The following is a 21,921-nucleotide window of genomic DNA, read 5'->3' as shown; positions in this document are numbered from 1 at the left end:
AATGAGCATTTGTAAAGAAGAAGGGGGATGGAGAGGTCATGGGTTCATTGGAAAGCAGGGAGCCTGGAAACAACAGCACTGTGCATTCATCCTCTTAGCCTGTGGAACATGGTTAAGTTTTAAGCAGCCATAAAACAACATGATGTGGCTTATCTGTTTCTTGCTGATTTTTTTTTCCAGAGCAACCAGTTAAGAGGGAAACATACAGATTACTGGCTTGTATTTCAGAATGGACAACATGAGTGTCTATAGTCTTTGCCAAGAGGATTCCTCCAGAAGTACTTGTCATGCAGGCAAGCATGTTCCTCTGCAGAACCATGTGCTGTGGCAGTAGTTCTAATCAAAATGTAATTGTCTGGAATGGTCCAAGGGGTGTACAGCCCAGGTGTTTTATACTTACAAATGCCTCTTATGTCTCCATGGCATTTGAAAGGGACACTGTGATCAGATTTCAATTAATTCAGGTATAAATTGTCTGACCTTACTCTGTGTTGCGTTTTTCTAATACAAAATTGCCATTGCCTCCATTGGTGATATGTGTAAGTTTTTGACAATTTTGTTACAATTAACTGGAGAAAGGAGAGCATGAAAACTACTGCTTCAAGACCACCAGAAAACCAATGAATTTGTTATTTCCAAGTGTCTGGGTCGCAGATCAAAGTCAAAATACCGAATAACTAAATTTGATGGTCAGGAGACCAAAAAGAAATTCTAAACTTTGATTCTGTATGGTTTAGCTATGTGGTTTGCAAAACACTAGCAATGATCTGTAAAAAGATAGTTATCAAAACTCAGCTGGTCTCCTCGTGATCCCAAGTCCTAATTCTTTAGGATTCTTTTGTGGACAAAGCAGTCTTTTTCCACCAGCTGTAGGAAGCAATGAGGTGTAGGAACTTGTAGAGGTCTTACACTGGTTACATTAATTAAAAGTTACAGAACTATGAACACCCATTTCAGTTCACTTTCCAACCTTTTGGCACTCTGCTGCTGCCACTTGCTTATGTAATGCTGATTATAAACATCCAAGTTCATGAGAGGACTTGTGCCCAACTGTTGATGTCACATGCAATTCTGCTTGGAGGGCTGGAGGGTGGCATTCTTGCAAGGCTTCTGCAGTTAGGATACCACAAGCACTTACCACAGATGCTGCAAAACCAACCAACACTCAACAGGCAGTATGAGCAGGTGCTGCCAGTGCAGGTAATGAGAATGCCCTGCTGCTTTAGGCTCTGAAATACTGATAACAGCTGGGGAAAGGGATTTTGTTTCTTTTCCCAGTACTGATTATAGAAGTTGGTTTGCCTTTACTGAGTCCATGATCTTCATGGTATGGGCTACTCTAAAGGACACCGGGCCAGCATCAAGTAAGCACATTACTGCAGATATTCTGTGAACATCTGTTTGCTCCTTCTGGGACTGGATACAATTGGGGGCTAATGCCCATAAAATCTCTGGTCCAAAGTAACTTCAGGTTTGAAGTACCTGAAGTTCAAGGGATGCCTCTGAACATGGAAAGGAGAGACAAACAAAACCGCTATTAAATATGATTTTTTATTCTTTCTGATTTTAGAAACCACTTGTACATATGCAGCAAGTTCTTGGCCAATTGACAGAGAAAAAAGCATTTTCAAAATCATTTGAAGAATCTTTTTCTTAAAGTGACTAGATGTTAAGCTGTAAAACTTTTCAACTGTGTTTTAGTCTGTTTTGTTTTCTCTGTGCCTGCACCTTCCCTTCAGCTGCTGGAAAAATATTTTGAGTCTGAGATATCAGAAATACAGAGCTTCAGAGAGTTTGGAAAGCAAAAGCCTAGTCCCAGTTTTAGCCAGGCATTCCTTGTGATGGCAGAGGATGGAAAGATCAAAGGGCAGACTTCCCCACTTTTTGAACCTCAGTACTCCTGATTTAAACTACTGTCACTCCAGAGAAATGCCAGTTTCTCCTTGACCTGCTCATAGAGCTAATGCTCTGGTATTGAAGGTAATGAAAATCATCAAGAAAATCAAGATGTGTAGGAAAAGGAACTAAAACTCCTTGGTTAAATAAAGCCTAGTGTAACTTGACAAACAGCTGAGAAACAGTTATTTGCCAAGCCTGAGAAAACTATGGTGTAGAGGCTACGTGATTGTTCTTGGAGACATGAGGAGAGAGATCTGGTGGTGTTCCTGAAATCTGCTCCAAAGATGTGAGTTACCAGTAAGCATTCCTTGTGGAAGAGAGGGAGAAGACAGTCTATATAGATTGTATCCCAGAGTTAGCGAGTGTACTAGAAGCCATTCAGTCCAAGTTCATTGTATAGCAGAGGACAATGCTTACAGAAGATTGTTTCAATTGGAGAAGTTCAAGTGTGGAAATAGCCCCTGTACTAACACATTACTGGACTTCTGAGAAAATCAGTGGTTGAGTCAGATGTTAAAATAGGTCATTAAATTCAGGACAAGACAGTCTTGTGGCTGTTCTTCCAGAGCTACCTTTCTGAATTAGTGGATAGATGGGTTGTTTTTTTAATTTCTCCAGCATCTTGAAATTATGCTAAAAAAGCAGCTGGATAAAGACAGCACTATTTAACAAGGACTCATTAAAGAAATACAAGCAATAACTTACTTAGGCAAGCCTTCACTGGTTTTTGACATATTTTTCTCCTAGGCCTCTGAAGGAGGGCGAGGATAAGGGTCAGATTTGACTTTCCATCCTGAAAGATTTGACTTTCCATCACCATCATCCTGATGGTGAAAGCAGGACAAGAATAGTGTACCTGCAGCCACCCAAATGGCTGAGGAGATGCACCATGTCACTCTGCATTGAAAGGTACATTTTTTATGATCAGCTGTGCCATGTAGCTGAATTTCAGCTACTTGGCTACCAAAGAATAACCAGCCCTGCTCCCTGAAAGTAGTAGATTAAGCCTCTTGAGAAATATCCCAAGATTAAAATTCAGTTTTCTATTGACCATAGCTGAAGACAAAGATGCTCACTGCTATACTTATCAGTTTGTTTGGATTCCTCTGCAGGCTATAAGCTCACTAAACTGTAGGGTTTTTTTCCTTCATATGCAAAGCTTCTAAAATGGGACTCTGCCCTTTAGAGATGATGTAATAAATAAACTTGGTTGCCTCTACCAAATCCTTCATGAAAAGGAAATTCTAGGTGTAGCCTTTTTTATTATAGAGGCACTCACTTCCACCCACTGAAATTACTACATGCTACTGGTGATTACATCATCTTTACTTTGTGGGTGGAGTGCTGGAAACTGAAAAGCTGGTAAACCTCTCATTTCACATAAGTGAGAAATGAGATATGGATCCCCAAGAGTTATAATAGTTTTACATACCATACACATTATCCCCATACTGCAAGAGATGCTCAAAATAATTCAGCCATACTCAAAAGTAATGTATAGGCTTACCAACAGAAGTGCTTAAAAAACCAGAATTGCACATTACTTCCAATGAAGTCAGCTGAACTTTAGGAAAAATACAAAAAGATAACATGTCAATTAGGAAAGGCTGAAGTAGTCACTAACTGCTTGGTACTACTCTGATTCATTAGCTGCTCTCATCAAAGAAAAATTTGGGAGAAACTATTCCCTCCACCCGTTAGGAATTTGAACAGTCCAGTTCTCTAATTCTTCTAGTATATTCTACGTGTAGTATAATCCAGTACCAGGCTAGCAGCTCCAAGAAGAGCAGGATCTGCTAGATTTGAGACCACTACATCCACTGTTTTAACAGAGGACAGTGCCTGGCGATTTATCACATCTTTGACAGCATTAACATAATGGTTAGCTAGAACTCCAGAAAGAATCACAAGAGATGGGTTCACGGTGTGTAGAATGTTCACAACGCCAAGGCCCAGTGCAGTCCCAGCTGAAAAGATCAAGTAAAAAGAAATTGAGTGGAATACTCAGAGCAGTTCTGCCATCAGTAATTGAAACAGTTCTATTCGCAGCAAGTAACACTGGAAAGTCAGTAAAGTGTTTTGTTCCACAGAGTTTTATGTTATCAGGTAATACATGTCTGCTATTAACTTTTCTTTTGAAAGTAAAAAAGGCATAATAGTTTTTTTTGCACAATAATGCGTTATTCAACATTATGGATGTGAAAAGACAAAACAAGGCATTAAGCATGCTTGTAAGCAAAGAGAAAATAACATCACTCTAGCACCTTAGTGTTAACCACTATGTGTGAGGGAGGACTATGCTTAAAACTAGTAAACCAGTAAAATACCCCATGTAAAGTAACACATTATATAAATTGCCTTTGCTCCTTCAGACAAGCCATTGCCTACTATGAAATGTCCCAGAATTTTCTAATATAACAATGTTGAGACTTCACTTTTTAAAAATATCGATCTTTGCTGACCTTTTAATCTTTTTTTTTTTTTTAATTGAAACTGATACTTTTAACACTTCTGCTGACATTTTCTCCAACATTTGTATTTAAAATCTCATTAATATTAGCAATTTCTACATTGAGAGGGCCTCAATGCATACAGGCTGTTTGTAGTGTTACAGTGCACTACCATTTCTCTACCCCCCCTAAAATACAATCATGGAAGTGTTTCACTCTCTGGGATATGTTCTCACCTGTTCTGAGAATGCTCTCTGCTTTTGTATTCCCAAGTTTAGCTGCTTGAATAAGATGTGCAGCACTAACAATCTCCTCTTCCTTCATTGACATTCCTTCTACTAAAAGCAGATCGTCTGAAAATGAGAGAAAGCCAAGAGCAAAACATGATAATGTGGCAAGTCAGAGGGTAAAAAATAGGCAATTAATATCTTTTAATCTCTTTTACTTGTACACTGAATCCTGAACAATGTGTCCAACCCAATCTGACCCAACTGTCAGTTTAGCTGAAGTAATCATATCCATATTATTCAGGAAACTACTTGCAGAAGCAGGGAATCAAACTCAAACAGTTGGAGTGTGGTAATTCATTAGTCTTGTTGGACCCAAAAATAAATAAAATATAAATATTCTCAAACTTATTTAAGACTGAGAAGCTTTTGTTGAAAGACAATCACTGTAAAACCAAACATCACAGAATCCCTGTCAGATTAGTCACCAAGCTTAAAAAGAAGAGACAAGTGGTGCTTCTGGAAAATCTGAGACCAGTGGTTCCAAATGTTGCCCCTGAAAAATACCTGCACTATGCAGGCTGCCTGTACACCTATTCTTGTCTCCTCCTTGGAAAAAGAAGGCAGGTTTATTTTTTCTTAATGCTTTTTTTTTTTCTTCTGCTTTGACAATTTCTTCCTATACTGCAGTTTAGTAACTGTGTTTTCAAAACCAGAGTAAATACATACCATCATGCAGTTTCTTAGCTTCTCTCTGTAATGCTATTCCTGAAGCATATGCCTCTATACATCCTTGGCTGCCACACAGGCACTCTGGTCCATCTAAGGATACGACAATGTGCCCAAGCTCAGCAGCACAGAAAGAACTGCCATGGATTAGTTCATGTTGATGAACAATTCCACCTCCAATTCCTGCAAAGATATTAAGACTTCTATTTAAAAAAAAAAAAAAAAAGAAAAAAAGAAAAAAACACCCCTGACTTCCCAGCAGTTTTTAAAGGCCTCAGTTCTGCAAGACACTGGTATTTGCTTATTCTGATAGAGACAAGATAAAATAATTTGCATCAGTGATCATCTACACTAGAAACCAAGAATTACTAGTTGTTAAAGATCTCTTGTCTATTTTGACACACCTAATACACAAGCACATAGTTCCCTCCTATTCATATATGGATCAAAATGGTATATAATGCTTGGGATTTCTTTAAACCTATGGATGGTACTGAACTATGACATCTTTTAAGCTTGTGAGTCATGCTCCTTATGCAGAAAACTAGCCAAGTGGCCCTAAAATTTTGTTTTTCAGAGGAGAAGTCCTAATGCCACACTTAAGACAGTCAAACTTGTGTGTTAAAAGCCCAGGACACGTAAATGTGCAGGCCTCTGCTGCCCCTTCCCAAACTGGGGGTACATTCATCAGCTAGTTCTTACTGCCACCACCTAAAGGACCATATACTTAACAAATGAGAAAAGATATCCCACATTTGCATTAAAGATTTAAGCATGCTTTCTTATACTCAATTGCTTATCTTCTAGACACATATTCTGACCTGACTTGTATTTCTGAAGTTGGAAGAGAATTAAGCTACAGAACTGAAAAAATGCAAAATTATTCCAGTTGAAGTTGCTCAGATTTTCCTTACTTGCCTATGCAGCAGTACCAGAACCTCTTTCATAAAAAAAAGTTTAAACTATGGAAATGGTTTTATTTGCCTGAATAAATTAAAAAGCATCCTAAACCAAACAAATAGTGTAGCAAAAGAATTTTTGGTTTTCCAGGGATAGTGGTAATGTTTATGCCTATAGAACAGCTGAGCCTCTAAGTGATGGACTGGTGCTGGACTTCAGGTTTCACTGAACCATAACATACCCACCTGTACCAGTAATCAGTGTTACAAAATTTTCTATTCCTTTTCCATGACCAAATTTCCTCTCTGCTAGAGCAGCACAATTTCCATCATTGTCCACCCAGACTGGCAGGTGCAAAGCATCAGATATAGGAGTTCTGAGATCCACAGAGCTCCACTCCTGAATGAGTTTTGTAGAGTGAAGCACAATTCCTTCTCGAGGGTTTACCCGTCCACCTGTGGAAATACCTAAGTCCCAGAAATACAGGAGAGAAAAACAAAAACTAAGTCTGAGTAACAGACTTTGAGTAAAAATCTATTTTTCTTTTTCTAATGACTAGATTTTCCCCCTAATATTACACTTTGAAGCAGAGCATGAAAGTAAAAATTTTTGAAGTATTACTGGCAGTTCAGCTTTTGACATGTAAAAGTCACAAAATGATGGAATGGTTCAGGTTGAAAGTGACCTCTGGAGATCATCTAGTCCAGCTTCTCTGCTAAAGAAGATTCACCTACAGCAAGTGGCACAGGATTCTGTCCATATGGTTTTTGAGTGTCTCCAGAGAAGACGACTTCACAACCTCTCCAGGCAGTGTGTTTCAGTGCTCAGTCACCCTCAAAGTAAAGAAGATAATTCATAGAATGCCATGCCTCTAATCACAATGCACCAAGTATCTTAAAGCTAGCTAGATGGGTAGTGGTTAATATTAGTCAGAGAGTTAATATTCTTACTTCAGGCAAGATTGCAGCAAATCACTTAATAGCTGTGTTTCTTGTTAGTGATGTACAAAAGACATAACAGCAAAAATAAATTATTCAAGCCCTGGAACACTATTAGTGTCCAGAAGTCGGCTGTAACTCCCAAGATTTAGAATGACTAAAAATAATTACTAGACCTAGAGTAGTGATTTTTACCTAAAAACACACTGCTTTTGTGAAGGACCAAAACTGTGTGCAGAGGTTTTGTCTGCTGAACAGAGTAGACCAGTAAAGGGCTCTATTAGCCAACCTAGTTTTCCCTAGCAGCACAGGGCTCCTGATTTGGTAGAGTCTCTCAGGAACACTAAAAAGTAGGTCTCTATTCTGGAGGTATTGAGCTCTAGACAATAAAGTTTGAACATTTTATTGTACAGAGCTTACATAACTGATGTACATACAAAGATGGTTCCAGGGTTAACACTGTAATGGAAAGAAGCCATAAAAGCTCTAAAACAAGCAGCTGAATTGAACATCAAAGGTGTAAGAAATATCTGATTAGAAGGGCTAACATTTCTCCTTACAGCTTTGTGTACTTAATGTTGTTTTTAAACAATACATGTTTAAGTTAACTTTTCTTTGTAGTGTGTAATTCAGTTTTCTTCCTGGACAAACTACTTTTCTTTAGGAACATTTCTCAGCTAAAATGAAGATTCTATGTCCTTCTTAAAAATCCAGAACACATTAATCAACATCTTCATAAATAACTAATAACTAAGGCCAAATCTCCTAGTCACCATTAAACTGAAGAAATCCTGTCTGATATAAGCACACTTTAACACAGAACTGTCACAAGTGAACTAGAAGTCAGCAGAAGCGCTGCTTTTGTCTCTGTTACCTGCAAATTTACTCCTAACATTCTAGCCTTTTTAGTCTGCCTTGGTGTATCTGAAAATTCTGCCCCACAGTTGATCCGAGCCCTAAAGAAAGGCTTACAGACAGCAGAGAAAACATCACTCAGCTGGAGTTGTTTCAAGAGCTGTTTTGAGTATCTCATTCACAAGGCCAAGACAGCAGAGAGCTTCAAATCCAGAGAACTACAAAACCATATTTTAGACATAGTTTACTATAATTTGATTTATGTTTAATGGCTGTAACAAACGGGAGAAACTTCAGTCTTTATAGTCAACTTCTCACTTTCAGCCATTTTAAAAAGTTTGTTTGTTAAGAATACGTAAAAAAGTACGTGAGATCCATTTTAGAAAGGTGTTTTAAATTAATAAGTAGTGATTTAATTTCATGTTGAAAAAAATAGATGTAAAAAGCAGTTGTTAACTTACCTACTCCCAGAATTCTGCAGTTTACATTTACTGCCTCTGATGCAGCCTCTACACACATCTTCAGAATTAATGCTAGTCTGTCTTCATAGGTTTTAGGGTTGAGTTGGGTATACTTCTTAACTATTTCACCCTAGAAATTAAAAACAACAAAACATGCCTCAGAGAAATATACATCATGATGAAATGTCCTTTCCATTTAAATTACAGATCAATTTGAAAATAGAGAGCCATAACTTATCACTTTAAAAAATATACAGATACTATGTTTAGATCTTGGGCCTGCAGGCAAGGTTCTTGACAGCTCTGGGGAACAAGTTTGTAAGATTAGGCATTACATTCTGCTTCTGTAATCAACCTCCCATCTGAAATTATGTATACATCTTAAGGAACACATAGCTCATGTGAGGAAGTATCACGAGAGCTGCTGCAATTGTTGTTCAGCTTAAATGATGACAGAGCAATGCACTTAAGCTCAACACTGAAGTGTTAAAAAAAGAGAAGAGGGTAACAACTGCTAAAAAGGACAGAAAATCCAAAGTGCCTTAAAAACAAAATCTTTCCAACCTAACTCAATGAAAGGTTTTTGTGGTCTCACAGACAATGCCTTTTCACCAAAAAAAAGTAGAATCAGACAGAGAGAAATGCTAGAAATTTCAAGGCAAAATTTACTATCAGAAATATCTTTTAAGCAATTACACTTCTGAGTAATTTTCAGTATCTCTGGAGTACTGTCAAGTGTGATGTATCATAGAATAGTTTGGGTTCAAAGGGACCTCAAAGATCATCCAGCTCTAACACCCTGGGAAGGAACATTGAACCAAAACAGGTTGCTCAGAGCTCCATCCAACCTGGCCTTGAACACTTCCAGGGATGTGGCATCCCAGACTACTCTGGACAACCTGTTCCAGTGCCTTCCCACCCTCATAATAAAGAATTTCTTCCTAATATCTAATCTAAACCCACCCTCTTTCAAGCTCAAGGCATTCCCCCTCGTCCTGTCACTACATGCCCTTGTAAATACTTTGGACAGGGTGAGGAGGAGCCATGAAAATTACTTTCAACCTTAGTTGCCATGCAGTGGTAATGAAAGTATTAATGATGTGTGCTTGGAATCTATGGGTACTAAGGAACTGATCTTGATTCAGTGTTCATATTGCAGGATTACAGCAGGAGACTGTTGAAGGTATCCTGCCAAACAGTGTTATTCTCCCTATTAAATCCCCTGTATCTAAGTGAACTGCACGGAATTAATGCAACTGAGCAAAGCGGAATAACAAAGACAGTCTATAAGCAACATGGCTGAGTCACTGCTGCCAAAGAACTTGGAAAATTCCAAACTGACAATTGTTTTGAATATTGGATCCCACCATCTGAGCATCACATGAGCAATAAAGTTCATGGATTTTGCATGCTTAGTTTCTTTTTCATTTTTAGTTTGGAACATCAGAGAACTTATTTTAGAAGATGAGGCTGCAGCAAATATTATCAGAAGACATAACAGCTACTAAAAGGAATTTTTGAAATCTCCTTTTTTTTGTGAAAATAAAATTAAATTTCATATTCTGCCACTGACTGTTAAATGCTTACATCTGTTGTGTAAATTTTATTATGAAAGTCTGATTGTTTTCCCTCTGATTTGCTAGCATTTCAATTTTCATAAATGTCATTTCAAGCTCTGTAAAGTGGGCAGAATTTCTCAGAATTATTTTTCTCCAGGCTGTGTTGACTCATAGGAAAAAATGTGGTGTCAATTTTGCTCCTAAAAATACTACACTTTTAAAAGCTGTCTATAAGACCTTGAGGATCTGTCAGATGTCTTTTAAATGAATGTGAAAATTCTGGACTGTATCAGGTCACTATATATAACCCTTCATACTTCTGCAGGCACCTTATTTTGGGTGCCTAATTATGGGCAACTATTATTGAACTGATCTACTTCTCTGCAAATGTGGAGTGTAACTGTAGGAATAATTGTCCAACACTGTTGAGAATAAAAGCCAAAGCTTCTCATAATGAGTTTTATTCGCATCTTTGAAATGCTGCAGAGTTCAGTAAATTGATTTGCTAGATGCTGGCTGTTGCTTAGAATGGTCTTGTGAGCCCATTACATGGCACTGTAAGGCAGTGGGGAAGCAAAGAGTCTACTATCAGAGCCTTCCATGTTTTGCTTGACATACAAAAATTTGCAGGTTGAACTGAGTCACATTTTAAGGAGAACCAATGCATGGGAAAGTTGTTCTATCCTTGAAAGTCTGTAGTCCATTCACAAAGAAGCAGCTACAACCTTGCACCAGCAAATCAGCACTGCTAGTTTAACATCAGTCTTAGAAGAGCAAACCAGTACGGCAAGTTGTATTATGACTGTATGAGAGGCAACAAAGAAGGGGAGAACTATACTTTATCCCTCAACAAAAGTCAATAGAATGCTTTGTTTAGGAGCTCTTCTGCATCACAAGCCCATATCCACAAAGCCCAGCAGAGTTTGCAGAATATCTAGAAGCACAACAGAATATTTACCTTCATACTGACAATTGCTACTCGGAGATTTGTTCCACCTAGATCCACTGCCAGAGCACTCTGTGTCTCTAGAATATGGTCAATATCTTGAGAGATATTATCTTTGACAGGAGGAAAACAGAATTTCTTTTGCAATGGTTCTTTGAGGTCAATAGATTTAAGGAACTTCAAAATCCTTGGAACAGCATTACCATCTCCATATATTTTTGAGCTATAATACAAAAAAGAATTCATGTAATTGAAAACAACACTGCAATCTATAAAGTTCTTTGTATGACAGAAGAGTGTAACAGTGTCATTGCAATATTATGATCTGGTTACTCTGCCAATACTGCAGCTCACACTATGAAAGTTTGTTGAGATATGACACATAGTGACAGTAGTTTAAAGAACACACACAGATCTTTCGAGTCTGGCACCAGCTCCATTTTGAAATATGAAACTGGAATGTAGAAAACTGTAAACTAAATATGCCAAAACCCCTGTAAAATTAAGTTTAATGAAGGGACCCACACCAAAGGCAGAAATAAAAATATGGACAGTTTATGAATGAGCTGAAAATAAAATAGGATTTTTTATCACACAGATGCCAACTATATAATATTAAACTGTATGCACATTCATGTCAGTTTTCAACATGTCTGTTTCTAAAGTATCGCATATGGCATCAGATACTAGGTATTAAAGAATTCAATTTTATTGCTGTTTAGATTCTTAAGAAATAATCTTTTTATTCTTGTCCCTAGTTGAACAAATATTATCTATCAAAGTTTATAAGAACTTACATGTTAGAGAAATGAGGGTCAATGCTCATTAGAGCTGAGGGAAAGCACCTTGTCAGAATTCCGCCCTTCCCTGAAAGCTTGCACTCAAGACTCTAAATATCAGGAGATCAAATCAGCTATCCAGTATTGTGTCACAGAAGCACAGAACAGACTGAGTTGGAAGTGACCTCTGTAGATCATATATGCCAACTTCCCCCATAAGGCAGGGTCACGTTGAGCAGGTGACAAAGGAACTCATCCAGGTGGGACTTTAATGTCTCCAGTGAGGGAGACTCCACAACATACCTGGGCAGTCTGTGCCTGTGGTCTGCCATCCTCAATGTAAAGCTCTTCTTCATGTTGAGGTTTAACTTGTATTTTGGTTTATGGCCATTAACCCTTGTCCTGTTGCTGTGCACCACTGAGAAGAGTTTGGCACTATCATCTGGCACGTGCCTTGGAGATATTTTTATGTATTGAAGAGATCCTCCCTTTCAGTTTTGTCTATTCTTTTTTAGACAGGGCCAGCTTCCACATTATCTCTCTCTCTCCCCCCTCATAAAATGCTCAAGACCCCAAATAACAGAATTACAGAATAAACTAGGCTGGAAAAGACCTTTGACATGATCTAGTCCAACCTGTGACCTAACATTACCAGCTAAACCATAACACTGAGTGCCTCATCAAGTCTTTTTTTAAACACCTCCAGGGACAGCAACTCAACCAGCTCCCTGGGTAGTCCATTCCAATGTTGAACCACTCTTTCTGTGAAGATTTTTTTTCTAATATCTAGCCTAAACTTCCCCTGGCAAAGCTTGAGGCTGTGTCCCCTCATTCTGTCACTGGTTGCCTGGGAGAAGAGGCAACCCCCACCTGGATATAGCCTCCTTTCATGGAGTTGTAGAGTGACAAGGTCCCTCCAAGCTTCCTTTTTTCCAGGCCAAACAACTCCTGCTCCCTCAGCCGTTTCTCGTAGGACCTGTATTCCAGGTCCTTCACCAGCTTTGTTGCTCTTTTCCGCATGAATTCAAGTGTCTCGAGGTCCTTCCTAAACTGAGGGGCCAGAATTGGACACAGCACTCAAGGTGTGGCCTCACCAGTGCTGAGTGCAGGGGAAGAATGAACTCCCTGCTCCTGCTGGCCACACCTGGCCACACCATTCCTGATACAGACCAGGATGGCATCGGCCTTCTTGGCCACCTGGGCACACTGCTGGCTCAATTTCAATCACCTGTTGAGCAGTGCCCCAGGTCCCTTTTCCCTGGGCACTGTCCAGCCACTCTGTCCAGCCTGTAGTGCTGCAGGGTTGTTCGTAACTCAGGTCTAGGATCTGACACTTGGACTTGTTAAAACTCATATTTTTGCACTTGGTCCATCTATCCAGCCTGTCCAGGTCCCTTTGCAGAGCCCTCCTACCCTCCAAGAGATTGACACTCACTCCCAGCTTGGTTTTATCTGCAAATTTACTGATGGTGGACTTGATCCCCTCATCCAGGTCATCAATAAAAATATTGAACAGGACTGGCCCCAGCACAGACCCCTGAGGGACACCACTGGTGACTGATCCCATCTGGATGCAGCACTCTCAGCACTCTCTGGGCCCAGCCATCCAGCCAGATCCTAACCCAGCACAGAGTGCTCCTGTCCAAGCCATGGGCTGCAGCTTTTCCAGGAGTGTGCTGTGGAAGACAGTGCCAAAGGCCTTGCTGAAGTCCAGGTACAACACCCACAGCCTTTCTTGTATCCATCAGGTGGGTCACTTGGTCATAAAAGGAGATCAGGTTGGTCAGGCAGCACCTGCCCCTCTTCAATCCATGCTGGCTAGGTCTGATCCCTGGCCATCCTGCAGGTGCCATGTGACCACACCCAAGATGATCTGTGCCATAATCTTGCCAGGAACTGAGGTCAGGCTGTCAGGCCTGTAGTGTCCTGGATCCTCCTTCCTGCCCTTCTTGTGGGTGAGTGTCACACTGGCCAACCTCCAGTCACCTGGAACCTCCCCAGTGAGACAGGACTGTTGATAAATGATGGAGAGCTGCTTTGCAAGCTCATCTGCAGCTCCCTCATCACCCTGGGTGGATCCCTGCTGGTCCCATAGACCTGTGAAAACCTAAGTGGCTCAGCAGGTCTCTGACTGCTGTCTCCTGAATTATATGGGGGCTACTTTGCTCCCTGTCCACATCCACCAGCTCAGGAGGACAGTTGTCCTGAGGACTGTCTTACTGATGAAAATGAAGGCAAAGGTGTTAAATATCTCTAACTTTTCCTCATCTAATAATGACTGGAGATTATCCTTGACCCTCCTTTAGTCATTAATGTATGTATAAAAATATTTTTTATTATTCTTCACAGAAGTGGCCAGATTAAGTTTTAATTGGGCTTTTGCCTCCCTATTTTTTTCCTACATGACCTAGTCACATCCTTAACATTTCCTGAGTTACCTTCCCCTCTTTCCAAAAGTGATACATTGTCTTTTTCTTCCTTAGTTCCTTCAGAACTCTTTTTCATCCAGGCTAGTCATCTTCCCCAACGGCTCATCTTTTGGCACACAGGGACAGTCTGTGTACCTTCAAGATTACTTCCTTGAAGTACATCCATCTTTCCTGGATCCCTTTGTTAAGGACTGCTTCCCAAGGATCTTTCTCATTCAGCTTCTTGAATGGGCCAAAGTCTGCCCTCTGGAAGTCCAGTGTAGAAGTTTTGGTGATGCCCCTGCTTGTTTCACCAATTATTGAGAATTCTATTATTTCATGATCACTGTATCCCACATGGCCCCCAACCACCGTATCTCCCACAAGCCCTTCTCTGTTGCCTTTTTTGAAGATGGGAGTATCATTGGCTTCGCATCTCTCCCATTCTCTGATTTTTGAAAGATAACAGAAACTGGCTTAGCAACATTTGCCAGCTCCATCAGCACACATGGGTATACTCCATCAGGCCTGTAGACTTATAGGCACTTAATCTGCCTCTAACCCAATCCTCTACAAACAAGTCTTCCATTTTATATCCTTTTTCTCTTGCCTCTGAGGCCTGGGATTCCTGTGGGCTGTTCTCAATAGTAAAGACTGAGGCACAGAAGACATTCAACAATTCTACCTTCTCTGTGTCCTTCATCACCAGGACATCCATACGGTCCAGCAGACTGAATTCCAAGTGGGCTTTGGCCTTCCTTCACACATCTCTGCATATTCTGATAATGTTCCTTTAGTCCTCCTATGTGGCCTGGCCCTTTTTCCAATCCCATAAATTTCTTTTGTCTGTTTGAGATTTAATAGAATTTCAACTATTTAGGTCCCCAGCCCTCTTTGCCTGATTTCTGGATCATAGGGATGCACAGCATTCTCTGGACACTCTCCTTATCTGGAGTCCTAATCCATCAGATTCCTCCAAATGGGTCCTTGAAGAGTCAAAGTTAGCTCTTTGCATGTTTAGGGTTCTAATCCTGCTTGCTGTTTTGCTTCCCCAATGTAGGATTCTGAGTATCTAATTGCCACTGCAGCCAATGCTGTCCTCAACCTTTACATCTCCGACCAGTGCTTGTTAGTACAAGGTCCAGACATACCTTTCCTCATTGGCTGCTCCACCACTGCACCACAATTATCTTCACTGATCTGCAAGAACTTCCTGAACTGTGTGTGCCAAGGAGTGTTGTCACTCTTAAGAAATATCAGGTACAAGTCTCCCAGGAGAACCAGGGCCTGCGACTGTGTGGCTATTTCAGTTGCCCACACAAAGTCTCATTAACGTCCTCTTCCTCATCAGATGGCCTCTGGCAAATAGCCACAACAGTGTCACCCATATTAGCCTGTCCCTTAATTCTCAGCCATAAACTCTCAACTTGTTCATCTGTCCCTAAGTAAAGCCTGACACATTCCAATTGCTCTTTCACACAAAGAACAACTTCACTACCTTGCTTTTCTGACCTGTCCTCTCTAAAAAACACATAGCCACTCATGACAACATTCCAGGTATGTCACCATAATTCGAATGAGATCACAGTTCTGCAACCTCACACAGATTTCTAGTTTTAGATTATCTTGTTTATACCACTTGTGGTGTGCATTGGTATACAGAAGATCAAGCAAGAAGGTTGCTTGAAGGGGAGTAAGAGTCAAACACTATAGCCATAAAAACACTTGATGCGTTTTGCCCTATAATCCTGTCCTGGAGTGATCTATGTTATTGTATTCCCCATCTATCAGTGCCCAAAAATCATTACTGTCTCTTCAAGACCCTGCAGATGGGGACCTTGTGTGTGTATATGGTAGTGGGAGGGGACTGCAAGCATTTTTAAAATTGCCTCACCCTCGCAGTTTCCTGCCTTTTGCTGCGTGATATTTGCTTTGTGGGCTGTTTCATCTTTGTTTTGGCAGATGGTTTTTTCCCTTCCCTTTTCGGGTTGTCTTTGCATTTCTTTCGACCCTTATCTCAGAGGAACTCCAGATGGTGTTTCTGGGCTGTCTTGGAGCAAAGTCCACAGGTGCCTTCCTACCACTGCAGGGAGGGACAGACCCTGTCCACGTCTGAGCTGTGCCAGGAAAGAAGACTATGGGTGTAGAGCCTCTTCCTTTTGTGGCAGACTTGGATCTGCCATTCTAAAAATTGCATTTTGCAGTTAGCAACTGTTTCAATGTGAACTTTGCAAGGTCAGTTGGCAGCAAAAAAACCATGGAGCTCCTGGGGTCAGGCACCCTGATCCAACACTGATGAACTGGCTCCTCCCCTCCACCCCACCCCAAAAACACGGTGCAGAGCACAGCTGCAGTGCCAGCAGAGCCCACAGACAGCAGAAGGAAGCAGAAGGAAGCAGAAGGAAGCAGCAGCAGCATCACGGACTGCACATGAATCAGCAAGTATCCATCTGCCTCCAGAATAGCTCTGCAGCTCTCCTGCCTCCCCAGTGGGGTTTGTCACCATCTTGCCTCTTTGTCCCTGCCAACATGCAGTCACCTGGAAGCACCATCTTGGAAGGGAAGGGTGTGATGCCACCCTCCCTTAGTCCTTCAGCCAGGCAGCTGCCTCTGGCAGGCACCACTTTGGGAACAGGTATTTCTGGTATTTCAGGTCTCTCTTTGTTCCCTTGGGGTTGTGAGATTTAGCAGTTTGGAATCTAGCAGTTACTTACTTTTTCCTCCCCGCTGCCTGTTGGCATACTTTTTGTTAATAAACTGTTATCTTTTCACTTACATCTTGTGTCTTGTTCCTTACTGGTGGAAAGTGATTGGTTGGAATCAAGGGGGAGGTTACTCATTTCAGAATGCCCACTTTATTAAATTGCCTCAGAACAAGACAGATATTCAATTTGAAGCTGCAGCCAAGGAATATCTGTGTCTGCATTGGTTGTTATGACCTGTTCCCTACGAGGAAGCAATGGCACAATCATTGCCCTTTGGACCCTTTCAGTTTGAAGCTCATCTCACCAAACTGGCCAGTGTGCTGTCACAGACTCTCTGCCCTTTTTAGCCAGGAGGATCCCATTCCACTGTAATAGGCTAAAAATCATTAAAACACAACCCACTGTTGTAAAAGCCAAAACCTTCTCAACAGCACCAGGCACAAACCCAGACACTGATCCTCACAATGTGTCTGCCTCTGGCTGTCCCGATTTCTCTGACAGGTAGGACAGAAGAGGAGTGACTTGGGCAGTGATGTTTTTATGTGCTTCACCACAGCTTTATAGTCTCCCTTGATCCTGGCCATTTTTCAGCTTTCAGTGTCATTTGTACTCACACAAAAAAGTGTTCTTTAGGTGTAAGTCAGAGTAGGTAGACAGAATGCTCTCCCCCATGTTGCTTCTAGAGAACAAGCTCTCTTAATCACACTGATCTAAGTTAATATCAATTTTGTCCTCTTGACCTTCTGTTGGATGTTAAATGACTACTTGTATTGAAACATTACATTTTGCTCTGTAAATACTACTGCATACCAGACATCGCATTATAGCTCTGAAATGAAAAATCATTTGTAACCTCAGATCAGTGCATTAAAAGCACTCCAATCAAATATGATGAAACACCTTAGGACTAAATGGCTTTTATTCTAGTGCTTTAACATCCTCTCCAGTGAATTAGGATGAATATACTCACCATGGATATTGCTTCCCAAATTGCAGCTGTAGAGCATGAAGAATCTTATCCTGTGTGTCAGCATCACGAACATGAAGAACATTTTCACCTAGATGACAAAAATTAAGGTAATAGGACAGATCAGATCCTCAAATTGTGGTAAGAGTATAAGCTGCTTCAGAAATGAAAAAAAACCTGTTTTTATTTCCTCTGTGAGGGAAAGATGCCCATCAGATTGCTATCACTCCTCATCAGTTAAGTGCCTCCTCTTGCTTCCACTAAAGCAACAGTGACACCTCTGATACACTATCCTGCATTACAAAACACTAGAGTTAAGCAAACATGTACCTGTTTCTCTTCCTGTTTGACGTGTCCCCAGGTTGATGACAGGTGTACCAAATGCACCCACTTCTCTAACACCACAGCTGCTGTTACCAATCATACAACCAGCATGAGCAACTAGCTGAATGAACTGGTCAAATGGCACATGCTTTACTGCCCGAAAATTGGGATGGTGTTCAATGCCCTTCTTCCTCATCACACGAACCATCTCTTTGCTTCCTATAGAAAAACAAAGTAGAATAAGTGATTTAAGTTCTAATTTTAAAATCAAAGTCCAGACACACAAAGGATCTAGCAGCCAGCCATTCACTGAGTTGCCAGCTCTGAATAGGTTTTGTTCTCTATCGTTAACAGTGTAAATCGCATAGCTCAGCACATATGCCAAAGTTTGATATAAGCATTCACTGCAAACATATCTTTGTAGTTTTAAGTTAATTTAATAGGCACTAATATTGCTCCTACATGTCATGTGGTTTCTCCTCGTTTTCCTTGCCCCACACTGAAAAGCTGAAATTGTCCTCCAGCACTGTGAACATGGAGCTGCAGCAGATGCACCCATGAAGCTGCCACCATCCAGCTATTTCCATCTGGCTGGAGCACCTGGGACAAAAGCAGTCTTTTGAAGATAATCTGTTAGGTGTCACTCTGTCATGAAGGTATTCTACTCACCTGCATCCACATTAGGGAACAGGACAAGTGTTCTCTTGTTGAAGGAGATGAGTGCATCTAGTGTCAACTCAAACATCTTTATGGAATGTTTAATATCTGTGGTTACAGGATGTTGCAGAGCAACTATATAATCTCTGGTTTTGACATCTTCACCTGTCCAAATGGAGGGCAAGAAAAGTTTTTTTATTGGCATAGAATAGCAAGAGGAAGGAAGGACATACTTTTAGAACTACAGATGTGAAGGCTTGAAAAGTCAAGGCAGTGAATAGGATATATCTAAAACATAGGGATCAATGCTGGATTAAAAATCAAGGGAGTTACAGGGTAACCTAACATGTTATTTGCCTCTCTAAGCACATCTCATAACTTTTAGAGACCATTACCTAAATGTCAACAAACTGTTAACTAGCAAGTTTACTTCTGAAGCTTTCCAAGACTAGACCAGGATTGAAAGACTGTTCTCACACCACTGTAAATCTGGAATAACTCCTTGGAATACTAAGACTTGGAATAACAAGTCATACTTGTCCTAGTATATTTGATAAACATTTATCTGCAAAACATACTGACTGAAAAAGACTCCAGCTTTCAACTACACACGGTAGCTGTACAGGAGACTGCTTTGTCAGAGACAAAAAGCAAACATTAAACTCCACTGTTTAAAGGAATTATATTTAAGTCAATGAGTATGAAACACCAAAAGGCTACTACTAAAAAAGATAGTACTTTTCGACCTACTTATTGAACCTCCTTATTGAGTTCCTCTAATGTTGAAAGGCGCATATGAAAAACATAAAAAGTGGCCCGCTTACCTAGCCACATGCTAATAATACTCATGTAGTCCTTGTTTTTGGCAGAAAGAAGCTTGTCATAGGAGGGACAGCCTGCTAAAAGGATGCGGTCGTGGTCCTCACACATGGCTATCAAGTGCTGCTCTGCACTCCTCGTGCAGCACACGTGGTAGTGGGCCAGTTTGGTTATGGCGTGTCTGATGGAGTCATCGATGGTCCCACTGACTTCCCCACCTTCAATGTGAAGAATGCGAATGTTCATCAGGGCTGCAGACGTGGCCAGGGCCAAAGCATCGAATCTGTCCCCATGAACTATCATTATGTCAGGCTTCAGGCGGTTGAGGACATCGGGTAACTTGACCAACGCAAGGCCCACCGACTCCACCATGGCTGCCTCATCCTCCCCTCTCACGATGGTGTGTAATCTTGTATGAATATCAAAGTCATCTTGCTCAATCATACGATAGGTATTACTGAAGGTCAGAGAAAAAGGATTATTAGAGTAAATACAGCTTGATTTTACAGCAATATTGCTTCACACAAAAACCACAAATTACAACAGCTGTACTGGTGTTTGACAGAAGATCTGCTTTTCACATCTTCTTCACTGAGGTAAAAATTTAACACAACATTCTAATCGATGTGAAAATCTAGTGTTCCAAACATCCAGTTTCTCTAGACACCTTTAATGAGGAACTGAACATATTCTGTAGATCCCCAGAAATCAAGCTCCTTGTCCATGTGTCTGCAGAGCCTTTCAGAGAATAGACGTGGCATGATTTCCTGTCAGAAAGGGTTTATTGACTTTTCTGTGGACAACTGTATAAATACAACAGATGTGATGCAAAGCTGAGACTTGTATTTTTAAAGAAAACATCCCACAGGTAGCATATATTATTTCAGATTCTGTATTTTTTTAAGGCAAATACTTTTTATTTTACTGATTGAAGGGGCTTGTGTTTATAACTTCATTACATTTCCAACTCCATTTACAAATATCTTTCACAGAAGTACCATTTTCCTGATTATGTATGTTTATTTCATAAAATGTTTTTCTTTTTGCTGCTGTATTCTTTGCCTTTTGAAATGTGAAAATCTAGGAGACAAACGAGACTGTGCATTTCTGGTGGTTTTGTTTCTTTTATGATCCTCCAAGCATTTCAATAACAGACACTGCACAGGATCACTGTTACCTGACTTCTTCTACTGTTGATTACCCCATTCACATCACTAGAATATGCATGTTTTGAGGACCCACTCGTTTTCTAGGATGACCCAGACTAAGGGGTGCAGGGCTAGGCCCTGAAAAAACCCCAAGAATTTAGAATACTTACCACAAAGTAACTAACTGCAAAAACATTTGCCAGATCCAAATCTCTAATGTTTGCTTTGTGCAAATCATTCACAATACAGAGACAAATGTTAAACACCTTGAAACTGGAAAAGTAGTATTTTGTATTACTTTGCACAAGACCCACAGACTCCCAGACAGCAAAGAATTATGTGATATAGAGAAATCAGGGCCATGTTTGTCCTTTTTAGCAAATGAAATGGGATTACTTTATTTCTTCAATCAGACAGGTGCAATTCAACCTATTAACCTGTCAAGAAGTTCAACTGGGTTTGTTTTTGGGTTGGTTTTTTTTTTGGGTCTAGTTAGTTTTGTGATGTTGATTACACCTTGCCATGTCACTGTATGGAAACAATGTCCAGTACAAAGCAAGGAACAGAGCACTATAATGTGCAGAAAGAGAACAGTCATCAGTGGAACATCCTGTCTTATTAGTTTGAGACAATATAACTTCCTCCTGCCCTAGCTTACAAAATGCCAAGATTTCTCACTGCAAAGTCCAAAAAGTATCTCTACTTGAAAATACACTTTTACATTTCTAAAAATTCTACAATGCTGACATACTGCAGACCTGAGCTGAAGTCTGATTTTGTTTCCAGAATACTTGTTTTCATATCTATTTTATTTACTGGGTCCAATCTGTTAAATGCAGCCCAAGGAAAATCAACCACAATCCCAGAAAGGCTATCCATATTGTTCCTTCTACCTTTTCCCCAGCAACCGGAAGAATATACATCTGGTATGTGGGAAGTCCTCCCAAAGGAAGGGATTTGGACCAAGACATCTCATCCCCCTAGGCAGGCTACTTGACTGCTTACTTATGGAGAGTTATGGACAGGGACTCTTGTCTGTCCCACCTACCCATACACCACATACCTATCATTTTGTTACTCATTTTGTCAGAAACATACAACCACACTTTGCTGCCTCCACAATACTGGAACTAAGAACTAACAGTGTTCT

General features: G+C 40.5%; 1 protein-coding gene across 2 annotated transcripts in view; it reads right to left on the bottom strand.

Annotated features, from left to right (window-relative positions):
• Positions 1-2,716: 2,716 nt before the first annotated feature.
• The window catches only part of GNE (glucosamine (UDP-N-acetyl)-2-epimerase/N-acetylmannosamine kinase), a 32,591-nt gene continuing 13,386 nt past the window's right edge, over positions 2,717-21,921 (bottom strand). For both annotated transcript variants that reach the window (XM_079330829.1, XM_079330830.1), the window contains exons 3-12: positions 19,629-20,080; positions 18,817-18,969; positions 18,154-18,366; positions 17,827-17,914; positions 10,977-11,187; positions 8,460-8,589; positions 6,451-6,672; positions 5,306-5,488; positions 4,586-4,702; positions 2,717-3,866 (exon numbers count right to left, since the gene is read on the bottom strand). In XM_079330829.1, the coding sequence (XP_079186955.1) occupies positions 3,631-3,866; positions 4,586-4,702; positions 5,306-5,488; positions 6,451-6,672; positions 8,460-8,589; positions 10,977-11,187; positions 17,827-17,914; positions 18,154-18,366; positions 18,817-18,969; positions 19,629-20,080 (2,005 nt within the window). In that variant the 3' untranslated portion in view covers positions 2,717-3,630. The remainder of the gene's footprint in view (positions 3,867-4,585; positions 4,703-5,305; positions 5,489-6,450; positions 6,673-8,459; positions 8,590-10,976; positions 11,188-17,826; positions 17,915-18,153; positions 18,367-18,816; positions 18,970-19,628; positions 20,081-21,921) is intronic.

Source organism: Erithacus rubecula (genome assembly GCF_903797595.1).
Source record: "Erithacus rubecula genome assembly, contig: SUPER_Z_unloc_1, whole genome shotgun sequence".
Lineage (NCBI taxonomy): Eukaryota > Metazoa > Chordata > Aves > Passeriformes > Muscicapidae > Erithacus > Erithacus rubecula.
Note: the sequence above shows the minus strand (reverse complement) of the source record. Positions and strands in the feature narration are given on the sequence as shown.